The following is a 22,601-nucleotide window of genomic DNA, read 5'->3' on the forward strand; positions in this document are numbered from 1 at the left end:
TCAACAAACTATAGACAGCCCAGTGAGTGTGCTGGGCCTTTAACATAGTGGGATGTGTATACATACGTTATAACCCTAACCCTAAAAATTTTTCGATTTTATTGTGCTTGTCATAGCGCTTTTGTCATCGCGCAATTTGTCGACGTGATTTTGACGTCGCGTTTTAATCGGCGCTATTTTGTCGGTGCGCATATGTCTATCGCGCAATTGTCGGGTCACGGACTGCCCCATATACCAACAGACAGTTCCCAGTCTTGAAGGGTGGGTAGTGGGCTAATTTCTCACAGGCACCAGTGTGCTCTAGTGCAGTGTTTCTCAACCTTGGCAACTTGAAGATGTCTGGACTTCAACTCCCAGAATTCCCCAGCCAGCGGATGCTGGCTGGGGAATTCTGGGAGTTGAAGTCCAGACATCTTCAAGTTGCCAAGGTTGAGAAACACTGCTCTAGTGGGGCAGGTGCTGTTCTAGAAGCAGGGAGACATTGGTGCTTGTCTACTCTCAGCCTCATAAGCTCACTTGGTTACTTCAGGCCATTTCTTGTCTCTTAACCCAACCTCTACCTCACAGGGTTGTTTGGGAGAAAATAGGAGGGAGTACAATGTCTGCTGTCTTCGATTCTCTATAGAAGGCAGTATATACTGTAAATATTCAAATTCTTTTTTTAAAATTTTTTTTGCATCTGGTCAAATCAATGACCAGATGAACGTACAGTTCTTAACAATATTACAGTGGGGGACAAGTAGGGGACAAGTAATTTACACAGAAGAAAAAGAAAAAAAGCCAAAATAGCAGATAAAAGAGTACCATGCCGATCACCTCCAATAGACCGATTAGATCCCACAGATTAGGCCTCCTCCGAATTCCATCCGCCGGCCAATGCCGACTGGCGACTACCCGGAGGAGGGCCTTCTCTGTGGCTGCTCCGGCCCTCTGGAACGAGCTCCCCGTGGAGATTCGAACCCTCACCACCCTCCAGGCCTTCCGCAAAGCCCTTAAAACCTGGCTCTTCCGACAGGCCTGGGGCTAATGAGTCTTGTCCCTTCCTCGAATGGTATGGTTGTTGTGTGCTTTTAAACTATGGTATTGTTTTTTGTCTGTCTTTTTATTCCTTATTTGTACCCCCCCCCCCTTGACTTGGGTTGTGAGCCGCCCTGAGTCCCCCTCGGGGAAAAGGGCGGCATACAAATGTAATAAATTCAATTCAATTCAATTCAATTTAAAATAGATAAGGCAGTGATTATTATGAATTGCAAGAAACGTTTAACTGTTAAGCAAGAAAAATTAAAAGGAAAAAAAGAAAATGTCGAATTATTTCTGCCACTTCTTTCCATCCAGTAGTTATCTTACTTCTCCCTCTTTTTCTCCTTCCTTCTATCATATAATTCCCTTCCCTCTAACCCTTTTTAATCCCCAAATCATCAGTTCAGTCCAACAAAAAGTTCATGTAAAGTTTCCAGCCTTTCAAAAAGGTCTTCGGTTGTTGCTTGTTTTTTTCTGGCCCAACTGGTGAGGCTTTGAATATAATTGATCATTCTCAGCTAGTACCTACACTTGGTTGTTTTTGATAATGCAGTAATAATTTAGGGTTATATGAGAGGAAGAGAAAGGAAAATGAAATGGTCCGAAGACGTTATCAGGTTGAGTCTGAAGTTAACCTAACTTTTAACTGCTGCAGTGACAAATTTAGCTACTATGTGGGTGATGTCACGATTTCAGTTCTGAAATTAAGTAGTGGGTATAAAAATCCTCCGTTCTTGTTAGCACTTGCATTAAAACGGGAGTTATGCTGCTTCGAAAGTCTTTGTAGAAATTAAAAGGAAGCCATGTTGGGTTGGGTTGAGTTGCAAGAACGCGTGCTTCTAAGTAATTTAATTCATCTAATATTGTTACCTTCGTCATCTGCAAGGAGATGAGAACCCATAAAAATCACAATTGAGTAGCAAATTTCCCAATGCTTGTTCTTGGTACGGTGATGCATTCAGATCTTGGAACATTCCAAGATCCCAAATTAGAAAAGCTCCATTTCAAACATCTTATTCAGATTACAGTATTTGCGCGCGTGCGCGCACACACACACACACACACACACACACACACACACACACACCTAACAGGTCATTGGTAGTGAATGGCAGGTGAACTCCCAAAATTACTAGCCAGTGTAATCTTAGCTTTGCAGCTGGGAATTCTGGAACTTGTAGTCCAAGAGCCAAGGTGGCGCAGTGGTTAGGGTGCAGTACTGCAGGCCACTTCAGCTGACTCTTATCTGCAGTTCCGCGGTTCAAATCTCACCGGCTCAAGGTTGACTCAGCCTTCCATCCTTCCGAGGTGGGTGAAATGAGGACCCGGACTGTGGGGGCGACATGCTGACTCTGTAAACCGCTTAGAGAGGGCTGAAAGCCCTATGAAGCGGTATATAAGTCTAACTGCTATTGCTATCCTATTTGGAAGGCACTGAATTGCTGAAGGCTTTCACTGGGATTTCATCTTTCACCTCCTTCATCGAAATTTAACTTAGATGTTTATTTAACAGTTCTTACAAACCACTCCATCACAGACAACTGGGTAACATGCAACAAATAAATATATTAACAATCAAGCAAAAACAGAAAAACAAAAACAGAGAAACACAATTCACAAGTCTTAGGAGCCAAGGTGGCGCAGTGGTTAAATGCAGCACTGCAGGCTACTGCTAGATCAGCAGGTCAGCGGTTCAAATCCCACCGGCTCAGGGTTGACTCAGCCTTCCATCCTTCCGAGGTGGGTAAAATGAGGACCCAGATTGTTGGGGGCAATATGCTGACTCTCTGTAAACCGCTTAGAGAGGCCTGAAAGGCCTATGAAGCGGTATATAAGTCTACTGCTATTGCTATTGCTATTGCTAATTCTAGAGACTGGACTGAATATTGCAGAAAAATTGCAGGGAGGGGGGGGGAATGGAGAAGCTGGAGAGATCTACTTCCATTGTTTACCATACTGTGCAAAATTGAAAATCTGAACAGGACTGATTCGGAATCTTATTTTACTTCTATCCTCCTCCTTAAAAGGGCGACATGGAATAGCTTTCGTCTTAACTATACACACAAAGCATCTTGGGTTAAGAGAGATATGTATGCCTTGCACTTTCTTATCAAGTATGCTATAAGAAGTATTGGTAGAGCAGCTACTCCTTGGTTCCTATTGGCAATTGTCATGGTTCACATTATTTTGCCACTCTTTTGGCTCCCACCTCATATAACAAAAAGCAAAGAAAAATCTTGAAATAACCAAAATAAAGTAACACTTTCTTGCCTCATTTTGAAAATTGCAGTTTGCCTGCTTATTTCAGCTTTCAACAATAGTTTAATGGTGAAACAAAGTTTGTGAGCAATTTAGAACTATCCACAATCCTGCAATACTTTGACCTGCAGTATAATCTTAACTTCATCTATAGCCTATTAATGTACAAAGAAATTCTTTTATAACTTTTAATGAAGTTTTTAAACAAGCAATATGCAGAACAGTGCACCCTGTCCTCTCTTTATTAAATATACTATAGCAATAGCAGTTAGACTTATATACCGCTTCGTAGGGCTTTCAGCCCTCTCTAAGCGGTTTACAGAGTCAGCATATCGCCCCCCAACAACAATCCGGGTCCTCATTTTACCCACCTCGGAAGGATGGAAGGCTGAGTCAACCCTGAGCCGGTGAGATTTGAACAGCCGAACTGCAGAACTGCAGAACTGCAGTCAGCTGAAGTAGCCTGCAGTGCTGCATTTAACCACTGCGCCACCTCGGCTCTCTCTAGCCTAACATTCACTGTGTTAGGAAAAAATATGAAAAAAACAACAACACGTTAGGATTAGTTCAACTAAGGCAGTGGTTCCCAAACTGCAGCTCTGCAGAGCTGGCTGGAGAATTCTGGGAGTTGAAGTCCACAAGTCTTAAAGTTGCCAAGTTTGGGAACCACTGAACTAAGGGGTTCCTGTACTTGTTGCTCAGTCCTGCACATTCATTTGGAAACATTTGGCTCTATTCCTCTTTACAAAGTACTTCGACTCATTGATATTTTTGAATTGTCCTTGGCTTAAGGTCTCAAAATGTAAAAATTCTTTTGCTTCAGCCATTCTTTTGTATATTTATTTGTATGGTTGGAATTACTGACCTGCATTTGTTTAAGGGTCACCTCATGGATGAATGCTCTGACATTCCACTGTAGAATTGCTGGTACAATTTGAATCTAGAATCTATGACCATTGTTTCAGAGATATTCCTTTACCTAAGCAGAAACAGAATGACCAAAAAACAATGGTCAAAAAACAATGGTCAGGAGAGAAACACTGATTTAGATGAAGTTAATCACTTTGTAGGTCACAGTACTCTAAGGTTAAGGAGAGTATTGTGGGTTCACAAACTTTATCTCACTGTAATTGTTTTCAAAAGTCATCTTGATTTTTTAATGGAAGTGTTAACTCCCAATCTAATGCTGGTTCAGATAAAAGCACCAGGGAAGAACTATTCTAGCTAATTAACTAACCTTATGTAATTATCTCAGCTGTGCAACCCTCAATCAAAGACAAGTTAATTGGCTGTGACACTTCCATTAAATAAGAAGTTGGTGCAAACCAGTAAGCCACCTGTATAGCTGGGCACAACTAGTCACCTGAATCCTTTACTTGTAGGAGTTTTGTGAATATTGAAAGAGGTGGTTTTTTGGAAGCTGATAATAGAACAGGCAGGCTGCTGTGGTTTTTTTGGGGGGCGGGGGGGGGTAGGAGAGAAGCTGTGATATGGAATGACCTATTTTCAGTGAGAGATTCATTGGCGCCCTTGCCTTGTGATTGCGCTAATAACTAGATGTGTGAGGATGCTGAAACTGTACTGATGTGGTCCTTTTTTTCTCTCTTTTTCACCCAGCCCTGAGTAAGGCAGACAACGAGGCATTGGCTATGCGCAAACAGGCTGAAGGATTGACAACGGAGTACGACAGACTGCTGAAGGAACATACCAAACTTCAGGTGCCCAGGGAAGAAAATAGGGTGGACAAGAATATGGAGATTGGGAGCAAGCTGGGAAGGCCTGTACTGGTATTTGCAGGAGGCGACTCTGTACCTGTAGGAGCTTCCAAAGCCGTAATCCATCCTTGTTCAATTTTTAACAACTTCAATATTGTCGGTGTTTTAAGTTTGATCTCAACTGTTGCAAAGGTTGTGGTGCTTGGATAATAGGGAGACAAAGGCAGCCATGATACGAGGTTCACTGAGCCCAGCAAAATTGCCTATGCTGTAGCTCCTTTTTTGGATAAATTTGATTCTTATCCTTCTCCCCCAATTCATGGGGAGTTCTTATCAGTGTATTTGCCTAGCTTTCTCTATAGTAGGGGTGTCAAACTTGATTTCATTGAGGGCCACATCAAGGTTGTGTTTGAACTTGGGGAGGGGGGCAGGGTGTGCGTGGCCAGCTTCACTAGTGTCGAGGGTTCCTGTGGTGGCCCGAGCGCTCTGCCAGAGAAAACAGGCTCCCGAGCTCTGTTTTCAGCTGCGACAGCCTCAGGAGCCCATTTTCCCTGGCAAAGGCACCACGGACAAGTCCTTTGCCTTTTCCCGGGCAGCCCTGCGGGCCAGATCTGCCCCCTGGGCCTTGAGTTTGACACCCTCGCTCTACAGCATCCTTCCACGCCAGCCTATGGAAGACTGTGGTAGATGATGTGACCCGACAAATGCACGCATGATAATAGCGCGCCGACAAAACCGCGGCGAGAAAACCACAACGTCATAAACGCGCCCACCACAACGCACCGACAAAGCCGCGCCCACAAAAGCGCGATTTAAGTTAAGGTAAGGGTTAGGGTTATTACGGTGTTTTCGTTGTTTTTTGATGGCGCGCTTTCATCGGCGCGCATTTGTCGGCGCGCTTCCGTGCACATTCGTCGGCGCGATTTCGACCTCACGGTTTTCTTGCCGCGGTTTTGTCGGGGCGGTTTTGTCGAGCGCGCATTTGTCGGTGAACCGGTAGATGAAGCTAAACCAAACTCCCTCCGTTTATAGCCAGTGTCCCTTGTGGCTATGCTGGTTGCCATCCAACCAATTGGTGAGAAGCTATGTTGGGTAGGCTGCAGCAGATGTCCTCTCTCATAGAGCAGTGTTTCTCAACCTTGGCAACTTGAAGATGTCCGGACTTCAACTCCCAGAATTCCCCAGCCAGCGAATGCTGGCTGGGGAATTCTGGGAGTTGAAGTCCAGACATCTTCAAGTTGCTAAGGTTGAGAAACACTGCCATAGAGAATGCTCTTTCTCTTGCACAAACAGAGCAGAACAAAGAGGCTCTATGGAATGCTGGATGGCCTGATTGGTCCGCCTCCTCTTTATTAAACTAGACATACCTAGTTCCTACAACCGTTCATCGCATGTTTTATCCTCCAGCCCCTAATTAACTTCGTTGCTCTTCATGCTTTCTAGAGTTTTAACATCTTTTTTACATGATGGTGACCAAAACTGATGCAGTATTCCAAGTGGGGTCTTACCAAACCGATATAAAACAGTACTAAACTTTGCGTGATCTATTTATCCATCTGTTGATACAGCCTAGGACCCGCATCGGCTTTTGGGGCAGTTGTAGCACACTTCAAGTGGTTGTCCACTAGGACAACCATGATCCCCCTCACAGTTACTGCTGTTGAGCCATGTACTACCTTATCTGTACCCGTGTATTTGGTTTCTCTTGCCTAAGTGTAAAACTTTCCTTTCCCACCACTGAGTTGCATTTTGTTGGATAGGGCCCAGCGTCCAAGTCTGTCAAGATCCTTCTGGATCTTGAGCGTATCTTCTAAATTGTTTGCTGTTCCTCCCAATTTGGTGTCGCCTGCAAATTTGATGAGTTCCCCTTCGATCCCCCTCATCTAAATCCTTTACGAAGATGTTGAAGAGTACTGTGCTGAAAACAGAACCTTGGAGTACTCCACTGCATGCTTCTCTCCATATCAGTGGTGGGATTCAGCCAGTTCGCATCTATTCGGGAGAACCGTTTGGTAACTTTCTAAGCAGTTCAGAGAACCGATTGTTGGAAGAAATCTCCTTTTGTTTTTTTCCACTTTACAGGGCTAATCCTGTAAGGAAGGCAGGAAGGAAAGATTCTGGTGTTGTTTCTAGCCTAATCTTTATTGCCCTGCTTACAGAAACTGCCTCTCCGGTTAACCCTTATTACCATTGTAACAGCTAAGACGAAGCGTCCAGCGACCTAAGTGACCTTGAGTTTTGGCCACGCCCACCCAGTCACATGACCACCGAGCCCCACCTACCCAGATGATCATTAGGGCAGAGAACCGGTTGTTAAATTATTTGAATCCCACCACTGCTCCATATATAGACGTAGCTTCATTGAGGACTACATGTTGAGTGTGGTTGGTCAGCCCAGCTGCAAATCCATTTGGTGATAATGCTGTCTATCAAGTGTTTTTCCGGTGAGACCGGTCTGTCAGGGCAATCTGGTCTACCCAATTATGGGACGGAGCAGACTGCATCCGCTTTCGCCTTTCAGCCCACTCTAGGAGCCTTTGCAGACAGGTGTAAAGAATGAATTAAGCAGTTCCGCTTTCTTCCTGCTGCTCGTTGCCCTCTTCTCCCATTAGTAGAATGATTTCCCCCCCCCTTTTACACATTAAAAGGAACTTTTTTTTTTATTTTTGACATATGTTGCAAGTCTTAGTTTATTCTGAGCCTTGGTTTTCTTGACTTCATCTTTGCAGATTCGGGCTACATGCTGGTGTTATTTGTCCCTTTTCCCATTTTTTTATTCTTTTTGTCTTCGAGTTTATTAGAGTTTTACGTTAGCTTGGTAGTTTCTTCTTAGGGTCTCTTATTTTTATTTTTCAGTGGAATCGTGCTAGTCTGGTTTTTATGATCTCATTTTTCAAAGTTACCCAAGCTTCTTGAATTGGTTATCCCCTTTTAAGATTTTTGTGCATGGAATCCTTCCCAATCTGTCTCTAAATTTGTTGAAATCAGCTCTCTTAAAGCCTAGCTGGACTTTGTTCTATTGCTTGTATCTCCGTTATGTTGAATTCGAATATGACATGGTTACTCTCTCCCAAAGTTCCCTCAACTTCAGCCTGTTCTATCATTTTATCTCTGCTAGTAAGAATTAAGTCCAATATTGCTGACTCTCAAGTTTCCTTCTCTATCTTTTGGGAGATGATGGTGTCTGCTAGGTTCATCAACCTGCAGCCTGCACCATTAGGTGCAGAGTTTGTCTCCTAGTTGATGTCAGGATAGTTAAAGTCCCCCATTACTATTGTAGTGTGCTTCCTACACACCTTAGCTAACTGATTAGCAAAAACTTCATCTATTTCCTCTACGGTTGATTGGTTGGCCTGTAGTATACACCTATGGCAATGACATTCCTTTTTCCTTTTATATTGACCCAAATGCATTCAAGAAGATTGTCATCTTTTTTTCCTCTTTTTTTTTTTTTGCATTTCTCTAGAAGTGTAGCGATTTCTTATATATAATGCAACGCCACCTCCTATTTTATTAGGTCTGGTTTTTTTAAAAAACAATTTAAATCCTTCTAGCTGTAAGTTCCAGTCATGGGTTTCATCCAGTGGTGGGTTTCAAAAATTGTTCGAATCTACTCTGTGGGTGTGGCCTCCTTTGTGGGAGTGGCCTGCCACCCATGTGACCGGATGGGAGTGGCTTGCCGCCCATGTGACCGGATATGAAGATGCCGACGACACTTGTCAGAACCACCTTAAATTACCTCACACACAGCACTGGCATGCATAAGAATATGATGTAAACTTGTTTTTTAAAAGGCACCTTTGGTTTTGCGTTAAAACAACTTCAACACACGCAACGTTCTGATTGCACCGCAAACGCAGTAGTCATCCTTACCTTTCACAGAGGCACTGAGTTTTATAAACAGGAGCATGATAGTGTAGAATAATCATATCCAAGGACCAGTGGTGGGTTTCAAAAAATCTTGGAACCTCTTCTGTAGGTGTGGCCTGCTTTCCGGGTCCACTGGTGGAACCTCTTCTAACCGGTTCGGTAGATTTGACGAACCGGTTCTACCGAATAGGTGCGAACTGGTAGGAACCCACCTCTGATTTCATCCCACTAACTTTTGGTAACGGCAGCAATGTCATATCTGTACTCATGTACTAAGTTTTCATGTTCATCCTATTTGTTCCTCACACTTTGAGTGTTTTAAATTTATCTTTTAAATAAATAAATGGTTGGTTGGTAATGTTGTGAATGTAATGACATACGAGAGATTACAACTATCTTATCAATTGCAGTGAGTACAATATTCTGAGACTGCTATTAACCCCATTTTGGGGGTGGTGGTGTTAATAGATATCTCAAATCGCAGTGCATCCCCTGCTTTGTGCCTGGCCCTTGATGTAGGAAAGATTTCCTAAATGAATCTTATCCTCTGGTGTTGAGCAACAAGGAGCCTTTGGTGACTTGTCCAGAAAAGGAATGCAGGTTGACTGGATTTCAAGGTTTCAGGAGAACTGGGTTAGGAACCTTGTGGATCGCTTAATCCTCTTATTTCTGGGCCTCCCCAAAGTCTTGGATTCCTGCTTCCTCTTAAAAGTTTTCCTTTTTAGAATCTTGACCCTTCCCAGTTCTGCTTTCTGAGTTTTCACCCTTAGTCTTCAACTCTCCTTCACTTGCTCCAAGGTAAAATGTCTTCAGGTGGAACCCATCCAGAGGTGGGTTCCTACCAGTTCGCACCTATTCGGTAGAACCAGTTCGTCAAATCTACTGAACCGGTTAGAAGAGGTTCCACCAGTGGACCCGGAAAGCAGGCCACACCTACAGAAGAGGTTCCAAAATTTTTTGAAACCCACCACTGGTCCTTGGATATGATTATTCTACACTATCATGCTCATATTTATAAAACTCAGTGCCTCTGTGAAAGGTAAGGATGACTTCTGCGTTTGTGGTGCAATCAGAACATTGCGTGTGTTGAAGTTGTTTTAACGCAAACCAAAGATGCCTTTTAAAAAACAAGTTTACATCATATTCTTATGCATGCCAGTGCTGTGTGTGAGGTAATTTAAGGTGGTTCTGACAAGTGTCGTCGGCATCTTCATATCCGGTCACATGGGCGGCAAGCCACTCCCACAAAGGAGGCCACACCCACAGAGTAGGTTCAAACAATTTTTGAAACCCACCACTGAACCCATCGTAAAATCTTTCCACTTTCCTACCGAGCAGAATAGCCTCACATCTGCCTTTCCCTGGGATCTTTTTCAACTGCTGGGTCTAGCCTGAAACCCTTGGATTCTGCAGTGGTCTCTTGCCCAGGGAACAAGCAGGCACGACTTTCCTGATGTTACAAGCTCAGACAAGGTTGGACTGCAGATGTCTTCCGGATATGTTGAGAGTCAACTCTTCCTATCCCAAGGCAGCCCAAATGCTGGGAAGTGGTTGGCCCAGACAGAGAGCTTCCACAGGCCCATTCTGGGGAACCATTCCTCAGGCAGTGAGACTTCCAAATGCCCTGTTTCCCTCCAGCTCCCTAAAGCAAGACCCTTTGCAGCCAAAAGTTTTGCTGTTTTTGGGAGACAAAAAGGAGCTCTTATCGAAGCCTCTTCAGGGAGTCCTGTGAATCCTGCTGTACCTGTGAAATGTTGTAGGCTCCACCTTCCCATCTCTCCCCCTCTGAAAAAGTTAGTTTTTTTTTTTTAATAAGTATTTTTATTAGTAAAAGAAAAATACAGCAACCAATAGCTGGTAAAAAACAATACAACATCCACTGTTTTGCTTTACATTTGACTGCGTTTCAAGACATTCCCATAATATCAAAATCATTATAGACATCAAAGGTTAGGTATCTTCTTCCCTCCCTCCCTCTTTCCTTCCCTTGTTTCTTCTTTCCCACTCCCCTTCCTTCCCTCCCTCCTTCCCTCCTTCCCTCCCTCCTTTCTTTTCCTTTCCTCCTTTCCTTCCCCTTCCCTTGCCTCTCTTCATCCCCCCCTCCTTCTCTCATACCTTCCCTCCCTCCTTTCCTCCTTCCCTCCTTCCTTTCTCTTCTCTTAAGTTCCCTCCTTTCTTCCCTCCTTCCCTCCTTCCTATCTACTCTCCTTCTCTCCTTCCTTCCCTCCCTCTTTCCCTCCTTGCTTCCCTACCTTCTTCCCTCCCTCCTTCCTATCCCACTTTCTTCTCTTTCTTCTCTCCTTCCTTCTTTTCGGAGGATCGAAAAAGTTGGTTTTTAGCCAAGGTTAATCTGCAGATCCAGCACTGTAAAGAGCTAAGAAAAACACCCAACCACCACCAACCCAGGCTTCTGTTGCCTTGGTAACCTCATCCCCACACAGTGACTTACAAGGAAGGCAGATGCAACCCAGCCTTGGCTGCAGAGGTGGGGAGTGCCTGGGAATCTGGCCCAGTGTTGGCAGCACGTAAGCAGTCACAAGATGCTGCCACACCTGGCAGCTGATAAAGGTGAGTGGGTGGGGAAGCGCAACCATAAGGCGCACACGGAAGCAGCCAAATAAGGGAGGAGTGTTAGGTGTTTTCTTTTGTTCCCGGCGGGGAGCAAAGCATGTCAGAGTTCAGGTTTAGAAGTCCAGGAATAGAAGAATAGAATTAGAAAGCAAGTAGCTGGATAGTTGGCCACAAGGGTAGTTTGAAAGTAGCCTCCATGCTACCTCTCAAATAGAAGGACTTCGCTCTGTTTTTATCCGGGATCCAATAATTTTATGCAAGAAGCTGAATACATCTTCCAGTAAAATAATATACCTGCTTTCTCCTCCTCCCCCATTCCTGATTTGAAGCATTGAGATAGGCTTTATTCCGGTCCACCGACAAATGCGCGCACCACAAAAGCGCGCCGTCAAAACCGTGGTGAGAAAACCGCGACGTCGAAATCGCGCCAACAACAGAGCGCCGACAAAAGCATGCCTTCAACAAACAACGAAATAATCCTAACCCTAACCCTAACCCTAACCCTTACCTTAACCCTAATCGCGCTTTTGTCGGCACGCTGTTGGCGCGATTTTGACATTGCGGTTTTCTCACCACGGTTTTTTCGCTGCGCTTTTGGCGTGTGCGCATTTGTCGGGTCACGCTTTATTCCCTATCACAACTTGTGGGATTTTTCTCCAACCTCACCCCTGGTTCATTGTAAGGTTCATAGTATCTGTTGAACATCCTAACGAAGCATCCTTTTGCAAGGTTTCTCTGTCTTTTGATTCTTTCACCACCTTTAAGAGTTACACTGGTGGGAGGGGTCTTGGCCTTGTTTGCGTGAATTGTTTGAAATTATGTGCTGTGTGGGTCTAGGAATCGGCGATATAGCATTTCAATTGGCTTGATTCTGTTCTGACCCCCCATCCTCCGTCCAGGAACGAAAGCCGAAACAAAGGTCAATGAGAATGTTTTTTAATCAGTCCAAATTCTCGTTGGCTGAAAGCCACATAAACAAAGAGATAAGCACTCTGGCAGCAAGTCCTACTAACCTTGGCAGCAATGCAAACAAACTCTGGCAGCAATCCAGCCTGCCAAGTTTGTTTCTCATTAGTCCCTAACGTTGACTTCTGCAAGAAGGGCGTGGCACAAGCAGTCTCTTTTATAATCAGGAGAGGATCTTAATGAGCATCAGCTGAGCATAATTACCTCCTGTAATTACGTAGTTGTTCTTGACGCAGAGTAGCCCGCCGACGGCGTGCATCCCGGAACAACTCACAGGTGGTTTCTGGATCACTCACTCGTCTCCTCCCCACTGATCCAAGGCTCAGGTACCACTTGGTGGCCAACCAGTCTCTCTGTGCCCTGCTCGGAGTCGGAACCCTGTCCAGGGTCCTCCACCTCCTCCAGGGCCGACTCATAAGACCCCCTCGCTGTCGGAGTCTGGTGACAGTTCCAAAAGCTCCTGCCAGGCCACAACAGATTCTATGGCAATATTGGAAGCACCAAAGTGCTTCCAGGGTGAAAGGATTTGCTGATGACATCACTGTTGCCTGGGGGGGGGATAGCAAGTTGGATGCTCTTTTCATGTCCCCCATGAAGTTGCCCACTGAAGTGGTACCCATTTATCTACTTGCTGTCACCCACTTTTGAATTGGTGGGTTGACGGGAGCTGGAGTGTGTGGTGGGATCTCATCCTGCCCTGCGGCCCGCAACGGATCTTAAACGCAAGGCTGCCCAGCATTCCAATCTCACGAGCCATCGCTCTCTGCTACCACATGGGCATAGTGATTTGGGTTACCTTGGGTTCTGCAGATACTACAGAGGACATAAAATGTGTATAGGTAGAGGGTATAGGTAGAGGTGATCAAGAGCCGAGGTGGCGCAGTGGTTAAATGCAGCACTGCAGGCTACTTCAGCTGACTGCAGTTCTGCAGTTCGGCTGTTCAAATCCCACCAGGCTCAAGGTTGACTCAGCCTTCCATCCTTCCGAGGTGGGTAAAATGAGGACCCGGATTGTTGTTGGGGGCAATATGCTGACTCTGTAAACCGCTTAGAGAGGGCTGAAAGCCCTATGAAGCGGTATATAAGTCTAACTGCTATTGCTATTGCTATTGGTTGGTTGCCTTCTTAGTCTTAACAGGAGTTCATTTTCAGGGCTATTCCCCCCCCTCCCCCCCAGCCATATAATGCTCAAAATATGAAACCCCAAGACTCTTTATCATCAGAATTATTGTGAGCACAGTTAATATTTTTATGCATTTTCTGTACAAATCCTCTCTGCAGGTCTTTTTCGGCTGCTCTCTTGATTGTATCTGCTACAGCCACCTGCTATTATTTTCTTCCCTCCCTTGTACTCCCAGAGCACATCTATTTCGGCTTCCAGATCTGAGTGTTGCGCTGCTTTGCTTTGCCAGAAGCCTAAAAATAGCGCTGTGTGTGGATACTCAAATGTCTTTGAAGACTGGCAACCCTGGGGAACATTGCTCTGCTTTTAATAACCTAGAGTGGCAAATACTCTTGGGATTCCAGGAGGCTCCCTTACCTAGGATATTGTTGGTTGTTACCCACAACTTAATTTCTATTTAATGTTGTTCCTCGATAGTCGGTTCACACTTAACGGTGACATGTCTACCGTCGTTGGTAATGGTTACTTCTTTCGTGGAATTAGAAAGCAGTTAGACTTATATACCACTTCATAGGGCTTTCAGCCCTCTCTAAGCGGTTTACAGAGTCAGCATATTGCCCCCAACGACAATCCAGGTCCTCATTTTACCCACCTCGGAAGGATGGAAGGCTGAGTCAATCCAATGCTGAAATCCGCCGAAGATGTGATATCAATGAAAATGTATCTGCCATTATAGAACTTAGACGCTGGCGCTGGCTAGGCCATACATTGAGAATGCCAGAAAATCGAATCCCAAAAATTTCCCTGCTTGCAGAGCCTGGTCCGACCTGGAAACGGCCAAAAGGAGGTGTTCGTCTAACCACTCTGCGTCACTTCAAACGGAAAGCCGAAGATATAGTCATGCGCCCATTCAATCTTAGCCGAAAATCATATAATAGCGACTGGCTGCACCACCTGACAACCCTAGCCCAGGACCGAAAACAGTGGCGCCAAATTTCCATGGAAGTCGCCCATACCCACGATGGGTGAAGAGGCGTCAAGTACAAGTACAAGAGTCAACCCTGAGCCGGTGAGATTTGAACAGCCGAACTGCTGAACTGCTGAACTGCAGTCAGCTGAAGTAGCCTGCAGTGCTGCATTTAACCACTGCGCCACCTCGGCTCTTGAGAAAGCCTTTGGAGATCATCCCAATAAGCACAAAATGGCTTAGTATGAAACAAGCGGGTTTGTTCTAATACCAACTCATGGTGTTGGCTAGAGCAGAGCTCTCCAACCTTGGCCACTATTAAGACTTGTGGACTTCAGCTTCAAAGCTGGCTAAGGAACTCTGGGAGTTGAAGTTCACAAGTCTTAAAAGGTTGTCAAGGTTGGAGAGCCCTGGGCTAGAGGCACAAGGTTGACTTTAGTCCCGGCACAATTCCTTGGTTCACATGTAGTGGGTTCTGTTAGAAGCCTGTTGACTTGGGGTGGTGGGGAAGAGGGAGGTAAGAGGAAATTACATGTGGCCTCACAGGGATTCCTCCTATAATAGCTGAATATGGTAGTGGATCTGGATACATGGTAGTGGATCTGGATACTTGAGAGACCGCCTCCTGCCAATTACCTCCTTGCGACCCATTAGATCACACAGATTAGGCCTCCTCCGAGTTCCATCTGCCAGTCAGTTTCGGCTGGCAACTACGCGGAGGAGAGCCTTCTCGGTGGCAGCTCCGACCCTATGGAACGATCTCCCCGTGGAGATTCGTACCCTCACCACCCTCCAGACCTTCCGCATAGCCCTTAAAACCTGGCTGTCCCGACAGGCCTGGGGTTAAAGAATGTAACTCACCCCCACCCGAATGGTATGAATGTTGTGCTCTATTTTTAAATTATGTATGCTCTTATGTGTTATTGTTTGTTATTGTTTGTATCCCCCCTTCCCATGAGTTGTGAGCCGCCCTGAGTCCCCCCAGGGAAAAGGGCGGCCTATAAATAAATTTCAATCAATCAATCAATCAATCAATATCCTATGAAACATATACTCTTTTTTAATTCACTTTCCCCGTCTTCATTGCTCTTACGCTTGAAACTGACTATGCTTTAGATACAGGGCATAATGTCCTAGTTATGCCACGGTGTTCCAAAGCTTTGGGGAGCGAGGGAAGAGTAGAGAGTTGGATTCTGGTTGGGTTGCTGTATGGGTTCAAGATACTCCCTGAAATGCAATAGCCAGCTGTTGCTGTCATATCTACCAACTTGGAAAGAAATACCATAAGCTATACAAGTGGCCATTTGTTTTGTTGGTCCATTTATTTATTTCTACTTTATTTATTACATGTATTTGCCACCCATCTGACCATGAAATGATTCTGGGCAGCTTGCGGCATCTTAAACTTTAAATCCTAACGAATACCTCTAAAAGCATGAAAAATGGAAATCGCAATCAGGATAAAATTATGTACTTTTTTAAAAAAACGGTTGTCCCTTCTTGCGGTTGCCCAAGTTGCCTAGGAACACTCCCAGATAGAGCCTGGTGGCCTTCCTGCCCCTTTGTGCCATGTAAACAAATCTCCTCTTGTGGAGTAAGATTTCAGTAGCCCTAGGTGTAATGCTAATAAGACTCTGTCAGTTGAGAAGTGGAATTCAAGGGCAGCTGCGTGAGCCCTCTCGAGCATTGCTGGGCTGAGCAAGTTATTTGCATGGCTGAGTTTAACATTTGAGAAAAGTTAAGGTTGCCTCAAATATTGCTGGCCACTCAGCGAGTGTTTCTCCAGAAATACTCGACTCATCTTGAAATCACAATCTCTCGTGTGAAAACTCGATCTAATTGAATTTGCATGCAGGTGTGGCTGGTGAATAGCCTGCTTCACAAATACGATTTAATGACGGTGTGCTATTGTGGCGTTGTTATCAAAAGGACTCTTTTGCAGACGGTGGGTGTTTCTAGACCAAATCCCATTTGTGACATGAATTTCATAGCAATAGCAGTTGGACTTATATACCGCTTCATAGGGCTTTCAGCCCTCTCTAAGCGGTTTACAGAGTCAGCATATCACCCCCACAGTCTGGGTCCTCATTTCACCCACCTCGGAAGGATGGAAGACTGAGTCAACCTTGAGCCCATGAGATTTGAACCGCTGAACTGCTGATAGCAGTCAGCTGAAGTGGCCTGCAGTACTGCACTCTAACCACTGCGCCACCTTGGCTCTAGCAACTAGTCTACTTTCTCCCTCTTAGTCCTTGGTCCCACACCACCATCTGAGGATAACACTCTTCTGTATGATACATTTATTGTGAGTGCTTGGAGCATTAAACCTTTAAACATTAAACCTTTAAAATATGTGGAGGTTTGAGAGGATTTTTTTTAAAAAACTACAAAATAATGGCCGCACATCTTCTGCATGAATAGCAGTTTCATCTAGCGGAGAACAGTATAAATCTTGGATCTCTCCCAATTGGAGTGTAATCCATTCTCCATTGGAATATACAGTAGCAATGGGTTTCTATGAATGTGACACCATTCCTGTTAAGAGTTGTGTGCAGACTAATTAATTACATTCCCTAATAGGTATGTAAGTGATAGTAAACTGAGCCTAACTTTATAGTTCTGTCTAGGTTTTTTTCCCCCCCTTTGGAGGTGATAAGAAAGTATGTATGATCTATGAAGCTGATCATCCACCTCATATTCTTCTCCAAATAAATATTACGCAGCCATTCTCCCATCATTTCTTTTGGGTTCATTACAAATAGCAGTCATGACGGTCATAAGTCAAGGCACCCATGTGATTGGACCTCATTTGATGATATTTTAAAATGAGGCCGTTGTTTAGTGAATGTGAGCGGTGTGGGGGCCTAGTGGTGAACACGCTCACCTCCCACTTGAAGGTTGAGCGTTCAATCCTAGGTGGTAGCAGATGTTAATCTCTCAAGGCACAGAGAGAAAATATCTGCTGTGAACTCCACATAGGTGACAGGAAGGGCGTCTGCTTAGTAAATGCTCAGTTTAATTCAGTCGCCTTGACTCTACCCCAAATTAAGGGATTTACAAGGTCATTAAAAAAAGTTTAGTGAATGTGCTGATAGTTAAGTGAATGCTGTGGTTGTTACGTGAATCCATGTATAAGTAATCCTTTACTTATAACAGTTCCATTGAGTGACCATTTGAATTTATAACGGCACTTTAAAAAGTTACTTATGACCATTGTAGCATCCCCATGGTCACGAGATTTACATTTTCAGATGATTGACAACTGACTCAAATTTATGATTGTTGAAGTGTCCCTGGGGTCATGTGATCCACTTTGGTGACCTTCTGTCAAGGGAAAAGCCAGATTCACTTAACAACCCTGTTACTAATTTAACAACTGCAGTGATTCACTTAACAAATGTGGCAAGAAAAGTCTTAAATGGGGCAAAACTCACTTAACAAATTTGTCACTTAACAATATATATTTTGGGCTCAACTGTGGTTGTACCTCCCAAAGACCAATTCGATTGCACAGGCTTGGCCTTCTCCGGGTTCCATCTGCCAGCCAATGCCGGCTGGCGACCACCCGGAGGAGAGCCTTCTCTGTTGCTGCTCCGGCCCTCTGGAACGAGCTCCCCGTGGAGATCCGGACCCTTACTACCCTCCCGGCCTTCCGCAAAGCTACTAAGTCCTGGCTGTTCCGGCAGGCTGGGGGTTATTGAAGTACCCACCCCCGTTTCAATTGTGACTGTTGTGGATTTTTAATATTGTTTGTATTTTCTTATTTATTCCCCCCCCCCTGTTTATTGTGAGCCGCCTGGAGTCCTTCGGGGGTGGGCGGCATACATAAGCAATAAACCTAAACCTAAACCTTGTAGGTTGAGGACTACCCCTATTCCTATTTGTGTTTTTTTGGCCAGAAAAGGCCAGAAATGGGCAAATATCATGGTAACGTTAGTTGTAAATTCTGCAACCAGTTGTAAAGGGCACTTTACAGTGTGTGCAGCCGTTGGAACTCCAAGACCAGGTCCTAAGTCAGTGTTTCTCAACCTTGGCAACTTGAAGATGGGGAACGCTGGCTGGGGAATTCTGGGAGTTGAAGTCCGGACATCTTCAAGTTGCCAAGGTTGAGAAACACTGTCCTAAGTAACATCTGGAGGTTAAGTGAGCAGTCATTAAGTGAGGACTACCTGTAGTTTCAAAGCTCTAAAGAACAAGAACTTCTTTAAAAGTTGGGATAAAAAACCAGCTTGGTCAAGACGTTAACCTCTGTGCCTAGTAATGGGGTATTTTTTTCACCCACAGTCCTGTTATTGAGTCACACATTTTTTTTGAACCACAAGTCTTGTTTGGCATTGCCAAGAAAGAAATGCTGATAAGAATATCCTTCCGCAGAACCACCACTTTTGTAAGTCATGTTTGCAATAACTAGCGTGAGGCAAGTATGTCATGGAGACAAACCAGAGTGACACACTAGAATGATCTGCCCAAGATTGAACTATTCGTGATCTTGCAGCATACAAAGGACAATGACTTGACGTGAGTCATTGGCCAGCAGGGAGTCAATCTGTTGTGTATATTTCGTGTTGCAGTGTCTTATGACTGGCCTATTGTCTGCTTATATTTAGTTTCTAGGTATACGCTGAGGAGTATCCACTAGCTACCTAGCGTGGTTGAGGAGTTCAGGGAACATTTTAAACACAAGTACATTTCCCCTGCCTTGACTCTGGAAAACGTATAACAAATGCCAAACATCACGATGACTGTGGGAATTCAGCTTTCTGACGAGGTTAATGTGACCCCACAATTGCACGATAGACATATGCGCGCTGACAAAATAGTGCCGATTAAAACACGACGTCAAAATCGTGACGACAAATTCTCAACAATAAAATCGCGACGACAAAAGCGCAATGACAAACACAATAACATCGAAAAATTGTTAGGGTTAGGGTTAGGGTTATAACGTACGTATACGCGTCCCACTATGTTAAAGGCCCAGCACACTCACTGGGCTCTCTATAGTTTGTTGATGACGCGATTTTGTCGTCGCGCATTTGTCGTCGCGCTATTGTCGAAAATCAATTAGCGATTTTGACGGGGCTCCTTTGTCCGTCGCGGTTTTGTCGGTGCACATATTCTATCGCAGTTTTGTCGGTGCGCATATGTCTATCGGGCATTTGTCGGTGAACCAGTTGGTAACTCTTAATGCCTCTTTGGCTGCTTGGAAGTCTACAGAGTGGTGCTTGGGGTTGTCTCAAAAAAAATGAAATAGAGGCTTGGCTGGATTACTTGCGCCTCGGAGTCAGTCGGGGCTGGTGAGTGGAGCACTGCAGTGCTTCCTCTTCTTTACTAAGAAAGATTGCAGAATAATAAACCGTGCAAAATTTAGCCCTTACGCATCTTGAGCGCTGACAATCTGCCTGCAAAATAGGAGAAGGCCTTTCTTGTGCTAATCAATGTTTTTGTCTGTTTCTTCTTCTTCTTTCCGCTCCAGGAGACCTGTGAAGGCCAAAAGGATAAGAAGGACGAATGATTCCAGTCTTCGTTGGATTCCCCAGTCTCCGTCCCTTTCCTTCTTGTTCATTTGTCTCTTTCTGGCGGTGGGACCTAACTGAACCCTCTGTTCTTATCCAATCCTGCCCCTCTCCCAAACAAAACCCCCACCCCCCTCCCAGGTGCTGCTACAGCTTTTGAGCAGACAACGGGTCTTCATTGGGCTTTGCTGGCGAGAGACAACTGATGCCTGTCCCTGTATCCCTGGGAGACTTTCCAGGAGGGTGGGGAAGGGGGGACGAGGGCAAACGGAGAATCCGGAACCATCAGTATGTCCTGGTGCGATGCTGGGGGAGGTTGCTTGGCTATTTCAGCATGCGCCCTTAACAGGGCCTGCCTCTTTCAGCTGCATTTGTATTCCCTCGCATTGGCCGTTCCTCTGCACCCTTCTAGGCTGAAGAGTCCGTGTTGAGTTTGCGTGCCTGAATGGAAAGGGCGGAAAGATTGGCCATGTGTCTTGATTTGTTTTTGTTTTTTTTTGATATGCGAAATAAGGTGACTGTACAAAGCTTCTTATTAAAACCTTTGGAACAGTATTCTCGATGTGTTCTGTGCGGGGGAGAGTGGGGGTTGAATTTCCACTCCCTAAAAAGTGTCTTTACCTTGTGGGCCTGATGTTTTGAGGAGAAAACTGGGTTCTTAGCAGAGGTGGGTTCCTACCAGTTCGTCAAATCTACCAAACCGGTTAGAAGAGGTTCCACCAGTGGACCCGGAAAGCAGGCCACACCTACAGAAGAGGTTCCAAATTTTTTTTGAAACCCACCACTGACACAGAGAGAGAGAGACAGACAGACAGACTCACACAGAGAGAGAAAGAGAAAGAAAGGAAGAAATAAATAAGAAAAGAAGAAAGAAAAAGTGAGAGAGAGATTAAAGGAAAAAGGGACAGAGACACAAAAGGAAGGAGAGAGAGAACACATGGCCGGCAAGCCACTCCCACGGTTCCACCACAAATCCGCAAAGCCCTTATCCGCTGAGACATAAGCGCGAAGACTAATTCGCGCCGTTCAAAGCGCTAAGGAAAAACGCGACCCTACCGCGATGACATAATCGCGGCGGGCAAATCCGCGCATTCCCAAGCACTCAGTACCCTAAACCTAACCCTAACCCTAAAACAAACCCCTAAACCTAATACTAATCCTTACCTTAATGGAAATCGGCTTTCTGCTGCGGCGCCGTTTTAAAGCGCCTTTCTGTTGCCGCGCTGTTGTCGTGGCGGTGATGACGCGCGATGACGTCGCGGCTTTAGCGACGCGCTTACGTCTCTGCGGATAAGGGCTTCGCGGTTTTGTCGTGCCACGCACTCCCACCAGGTCACATGGCCGGCAAGCCACTCCCACAAAGGAGGCCACACCCACAGAGTAGGTTCGAATTTTTTTTGAAACCCACCACTGGTTCTTAGCTTTCTTCTTCCTGGCTAAACTCAAAGCACCCCTGTTGACTTGCCTTGGAGGTGAAAAAGGGTCTGCCCCCCCCCCCCCACATCATACCCACAGCCTTGACCACACTGCGTTGTCATCTTTAACTCAACATCTGGGTCTTGTCCAGGTTACATTTACGCCTTCTTTCTTGGTCCTTGGCTTTCCAGTCATTAATTATGCGCTGGAGCCACAATGGCTACTACTGTGTATAGTCTTTGGCAAGGCGCCCACCTCGAGTGACCAAGGTTGCCTGTAAGCAAAGAAAAGCAATTCAGCCCCAGACTAATAAGAGCAGAACTCTGGAAGTTCTGGCCAAGGTGGAATAAAAAGGGGGAGCTGGCAAATCTGGGTTGGGATCGGAATGGGGATAATTGCTGTTGAGGGATTTAACTGAGGCTATAATGCAGTGTTTCTCAACCTTGGCAACTTGAAGATGTCCGGACTTCAACTCCCAGAATTCCCCAGCCAGCGAATGCTGGCTGGGGAATTCTGGGAGTTGAAGTCCGGATATCTTCAAGTTGCCAAGGTTGAGAAACACTGCTATAATGGAAGGAGTTTAAGGGAGAGGAAAAATACAAAACCCTCTCAGGAATACACCTTCTCCCATACAGGTGGGGTGGGAATTCAAGGCTTCTGAAAGACCTGTAGAACTCCTTTACACCAACAAACAACGAGGTGTGCTGGGAGGGTGGTATAAAACTCTTGTTCTTCCTGACAAGGGCGAAATGAAGTACCGTTTGGCTCTTTCCCACTAGTATTGCTTAAAGCAGTTTCTCAACCTCGGCAAGTTTGAAGCGTGGACTTCAATCCCCAGAATTCCAAGGTTGAGAAATGCTGGCCTAGAGCAGGTACATCAGTGTTTCTCAATCTTGGCGACCCTAAGTCCTGTGAACCTTCAACTCCCAGAATTCCCCAGCCAGCTGTGCTGGCTGGGGGATTCTGGGAGTTGAAGTCCACAGGACTTAGGGTCACCAAGGTTGAGAAACACTGTGGTACATGGGGCCACTCCCCCAATCTCATTCACTTCAGTTGGCCAATCTGGAAGGCATCAGAATCTGTACGGTTTGTTAATAGCAATAGCAATAGCAATAGCAGTAGACTTATATACCGCTTCATCGGCCTTTCAGACCTCTCTAAGCGGTTTACAGAGAGTC

The 22,601-nt window shown here is 45.2% G+C and overlaps 1 protein-coding gene across 1 annotated transcript in view; it reads left to right on the plus strand.

Annotated features, from left to right (window-relative positions):
* Nucleotides 1–20,562, plus strand: part of BCAP31 (B cell receptor associated protein 31) — a 64,963-nt gene extending 44,401 nt beyond the window's left edge. The window contains exons 7-8 of the mRNA XM_087710862.1: nucleotides 4,897–4,997; nucleotides 19,968–20,562. Of these exons, the coding sequence (XP_087566988.1) occupies nucleotides 4,897–4,997; nucleotides 19,968–20,006 (140 nt within the window). The 3' untranslated portion in view covers nucleotides 20,007–20,562. The remainder of the gene's footprint in view (nucleotides 1–4,896; nucleotides 4,998–19,967) is intronic.
* The last annotated feature ends 2,039 nt before the right edge of the window (nucleotides 20,563–22,601 follow it).

The sequence above is a fragment of the Thamnophis sirtalis genome, unplaced genomic scaffold, assembly GCF_051295495.1.
Source record: "Thamnophis sirtalis isolate CommonGarterSnake01/CBP01778 unplaced genomic scaffold, rThaSir2_p1.2 scaffold_3, whole genome shotgun sequence".
NCBI classification, from domain to species: domain Eukaryota; kingdom Metazoa; phylum Chordata; class Lepidosauria; order Squamata; family Natricidae; genus Thamnophis; species Thamnophis sirtalis.